Raw genomic sequence first — 3,433 nt, 5'->3', positions numbered from 1 at the left:
CATTCAAGAGATAATGGGTTACAAAAGGTGATCATAGTACAACTCTTGAAGTACAACTTATAAAATACAAACCAATCTTTCTTGTTTAGACATGGAACCTCTTGAGGTTCTTTCCATTCCAATGTCTTGGAAGCTTTTTACCTTCTGATTCAGCTAGCTTATAGGATCCTCCCTTATGTGCCTCAAGGATGGTATATGGCCCTTCCTATTTTGGGCCGAGTTTTCCTTGGTTCTCTTTTTTACTAGCCTCATTGTTTCTAAGCACCAGGTCTCCTGGCTTGAAGCGTTCGTGCTTGACTCTTTTGTTGTAATAGGCTTCCATCACTTGTTTGTACTTGGCTTCTTGGATTGCAGCTTGGTCTCGTGCTTCCTGTAGGAGTTGTAAGTTCAACATGGTCTCTTTTTGGTTTGCTTCGGAATCCATGTTGACCGTTCTTTGTGTTACAACTCCTACTTCAGCTGGAATCACGGCTTCAGATCTAAATACCAAGCTGTAAGGTGTTCTTTTGTGTCTTGTTTTTTCGGTTGTTCTTATGGCCCATAGAACACTTGGCAATTCTTCAAGCCAATTGCTTTCATACCTTCCCAATTTGGCTTTGATTCCTTCAACTATGATTCGATTCATCCTTTCAAGCTGACCGTTTGACTGTGGATATGCCACTGAGCTGAAAACCTGAGCGATTTTGAATTCTTTGCACCAAACGCTGAAAGGCTTCTCAGCGAATTGCTTTCCATTATCGGTAACAAGCACTCCCGGCAATCCATAGCGACAAATGATGTTCTCCCAAATGAAATCAATGATCTGTTTACCCGTGATTTTTGCAGTGGTTTAACCTCAGGCCACTTGGTGAAGTAGTCTATTGCCACCAACAAGAACTTAACTCCACCTTTTGCTGGGGGAATGGACCAATGATGTCCATCCCCCATTTATAAAATGGCCATGTTGAGGTTATCGGGACAAGATCATGCTTGGGACTTTTCGAGACTGGTGCATGAATTTGGCAAGAATCACACTTCCTTAGTTGCTCAGTGGTGTCTCGGTGCATGGAGGGCCAAAAATACCCAAGGTTCATTAATTCAGCAACCACCGTTCTTGCCCCAAAATGAGCTCTGCATATACCTTCATGAACCTCTTTGATCAAGTACTTGCTTTGTTCGGCGCCGACACATCTTAGCAAGGGTGCAAGGTAACCCTTTTTGTAGAGTATTTCCCCTTGCAACACGTATTGTCTAGACTTGACCTTAACCCTTTCAGCTTCTGCTTGATCAGTAGGTAACTCACCATTTTTAAGTAATTTTTTAATTGGAGTCATCCAATTGGTGCCTTCTTCGGTGATTACGTCTTGAACTTCCAACTCTTCGATCGATGGAGTTTTCAACACTTCTACCAACACCTTTTTTGTTAGGTGGGCAAAGGTGAGAGAAGCTAATTTGCTTAGAGCATCAGCTTTCTTATTTCGAGACCTGGGAATTTGATTGATGGTACATGTTTGGAAGGTGTTCATCAATTCCTTGGATTTTTCCTTGTATTTCTTCATATTTGGCTCCTTTGCAACATAACTGTCGTTCACTTGACTTGACACCAGCAACGAGTCTGTGAAGACTTCGAGCTTTTCAACCTTCATTTCTTTAGCCAACCTCAAGCCGGCTATCAACGCTTCGTATTAAGCTTCGTTGTTGGTGGTCTGAAAATCAAATCGAAGAGCATACGTGAATTCTAACCCTTCTGGGTTGATCAGAATAAGCCCGGCCCCTGACCCTTCAACGCTTGAAGCCCCATCGGTAAAAAGCTTCCAGGCTTCAAGGTCTGAGGGTTCAATGGTAGCTGTGTTTACTTCAGTGATTGTTTGCTTCGGGACTTCCACAATGAAATCAGTCAAGACTTGGGCTTTGATGGCTTTCCTTGGGACATAGGTGATGTTATGTTCACCTAGTTCCACTGCCCATTTAGCTAATCGTCCCGAGTTTTCTGGTTTTTCAAGCATACTCTTAATAGGTTGGTCGGTGACCACTTGTATAGGGTGTGCTTGGAAATACCTTCGAACCTTTCTAGCCGTTTGGACTAGAGCTAGAGCAAGTTTCTCCAGGGGAGGATATTTGATTTCTACTAATTTTAGAGTTTTGCTGAAGAAATAAACGGATACCTGAACTTTGTCTCGTTCAATGGTGAGTACCGCACTTATTGCTTCTTCAGCAACCGAAAGGTATACAGAGATCAACTCTCCCGTTTCTGGGGCTGCAATGTCTGGGAGTGAAGCTAGGTGTTGCTTCATCTGGTTGAAGGCTTCCTCAGCCTCTTCAGTCCACTTGAAATCCTTTTTGTCAGAGCAGCCTTTGAGTGTTTTGAAGAAAGGTAAAGAACTTTCAGCCAATTCTGAGGTAAAACGCTTCAGGGCAGCAAGCTTCCCATTTAAGCTTTCTACCTCTTTTTTGCTTCTTGGTGGCTTGGTTTCAAGAACAGCCTTCACCTTGTTTGGATTGGCTTTTATGCTTTGTTTTCCCACAATGTGTCCCAGAAACTTTCACTCTTCGAACCCGAACGAGCACTTTTCAGGGTTGAGCTTCATGTTGACCTTCCTTAGGTTCTTGAATGTTTCTTGGATGTCGTCCAGCATTTGGTATTCCGTTCTGCTTTTGATTACTAAATCGTCGACATATGCCTCCATGTTTCTACTAATTTGACTAGCAAAAGCCTTATCAACTAGACGTTGATAGGTTTCACCCGCGTTTTTGAGGCCAAAATGCATCTTTTGGTAGCAAAAGATCCCTTTGTCTGTGTGAAAGGCGGTTTTTTCTTCATCTTCTTCCTTCATGAGAATTTGATGGTAACCCTTGTAAGCATCGAGAAAACACTTGAAAGGGTAACCAATGAGGGATTCAACCTTGAGATCAATTTCTGGTAACGGGTAACAATCTTTAGGACAAGCCTTGTTCAAGTCCTTGAAGTCTATGCACATCCTCCAAGAGTTATCGGGCTTTCAAACCATGACTGGGTTTGCAACCTAGGATTGATACTTGACTTCTCTGAGAATTCCAGCTGATACAAGCTTTTCAACCTCTTGGCATGCAGCCAAGCTTCTTTCGGGTGCTAAACTTCATTTATTTTGGACAACAGGCTTGACATCTGGTGGTATTTTCAACTCGTGTTCAGCAATGCTCCGAGGGATACCTGTCATATCTTCCGGGCACCAAGCAAAGACATCACTGTAATGCACCAACAGCTTTTCAAGATATGAGAGAGTTTCTTGTGAAAGGCTTGGATTAACCCTTATCCTCTGTTCAGGATACTTAGGGTTTATGAGTAGCCTTTGCTTGTCTTCTTCACTCTTGGAACTTTCACCCTCAACCATGTAGGCCTCTTGAGTAGGTTGAAGGGTTGCAATCCCTCTCTCAGTTGGAAACTTGACTGTTCCATGACCAACAGAAACAACAA

The 3,433-nt window shown here is 42.8% G+C and overlaps 1 protein-coding gene across 1 annotated transcript; it reads right to left on the bottom strand.

Annotated features, from left to right (window-relative positions):
• Window positions 1-205: 205 nt before the first annotated feature.
• Window positions 206-2,813, bottom strand: LOC110919938 (uncharacterized protein K02A2.6-like). The gene is made up of 4 exons (XM_022164185.2): window positions 2,536-2,813; window positions 2,145-2,490; window positions 888-1,619; window positions 206-802 (listed from the first exon to the last, which is right to left on the bottom strand). The coding sequence occupies exons 1-4, from the start codon at window positions 2,811-2,813 to the stop codon at window positions 206-208; spliced, it is 1,953 nt and encodes a 650-aa protein (XP_022019877.2).
• Between the last annotated feature and the right edge of the window lie 620 nt (window positions 2,814-3,433).

Source organism: Helianthus annuus, unplaced genomic scaffold (assembly GCF_002127325.2).
Source record: "Helianthus annuus cultivar XRQ/B unplaced genomic scaffold, HanXRQr2.0-SUNRISE HanXRQChr00c217, whole genome shotgun sequence".
NCBI lineage: Eukaryota > Viridiplantae > Streptophyta > Magnoliopsida > Asterales > Asteraceae > Helianthus > Helianthus annuus.
Note: the sequence above shows the minus strand (reverse complement) of the source record. Positions and strands in the feature narration are given on the sequence as shown.

Excerpts from the sequence above, each read along its gene's own strand:
- LOC110919938 (XM_022164185.2), bottom strand. The coding sequence starts at position 2,813 with ATGAAGGAAGAAGATGAAGAAAAAACCGCCTTTCACACAGACAAAGGG. Across the intron at positions 1,620-2,144 it reads TTGAACGAGACAAAGTTCAG|GTTGAAAAGCTCGAAGTCTT; the intron begins GTATCCGTTTAT and ends AAAGAAATGAAG. Across the intron at positions 803-887 it reads GTCCATTCCCCCAGCAAAAG|ATCATTGATTTCATTTGGGA; the intron begins GTGGAGTTAAGT and ends ACGGGTAAACAG.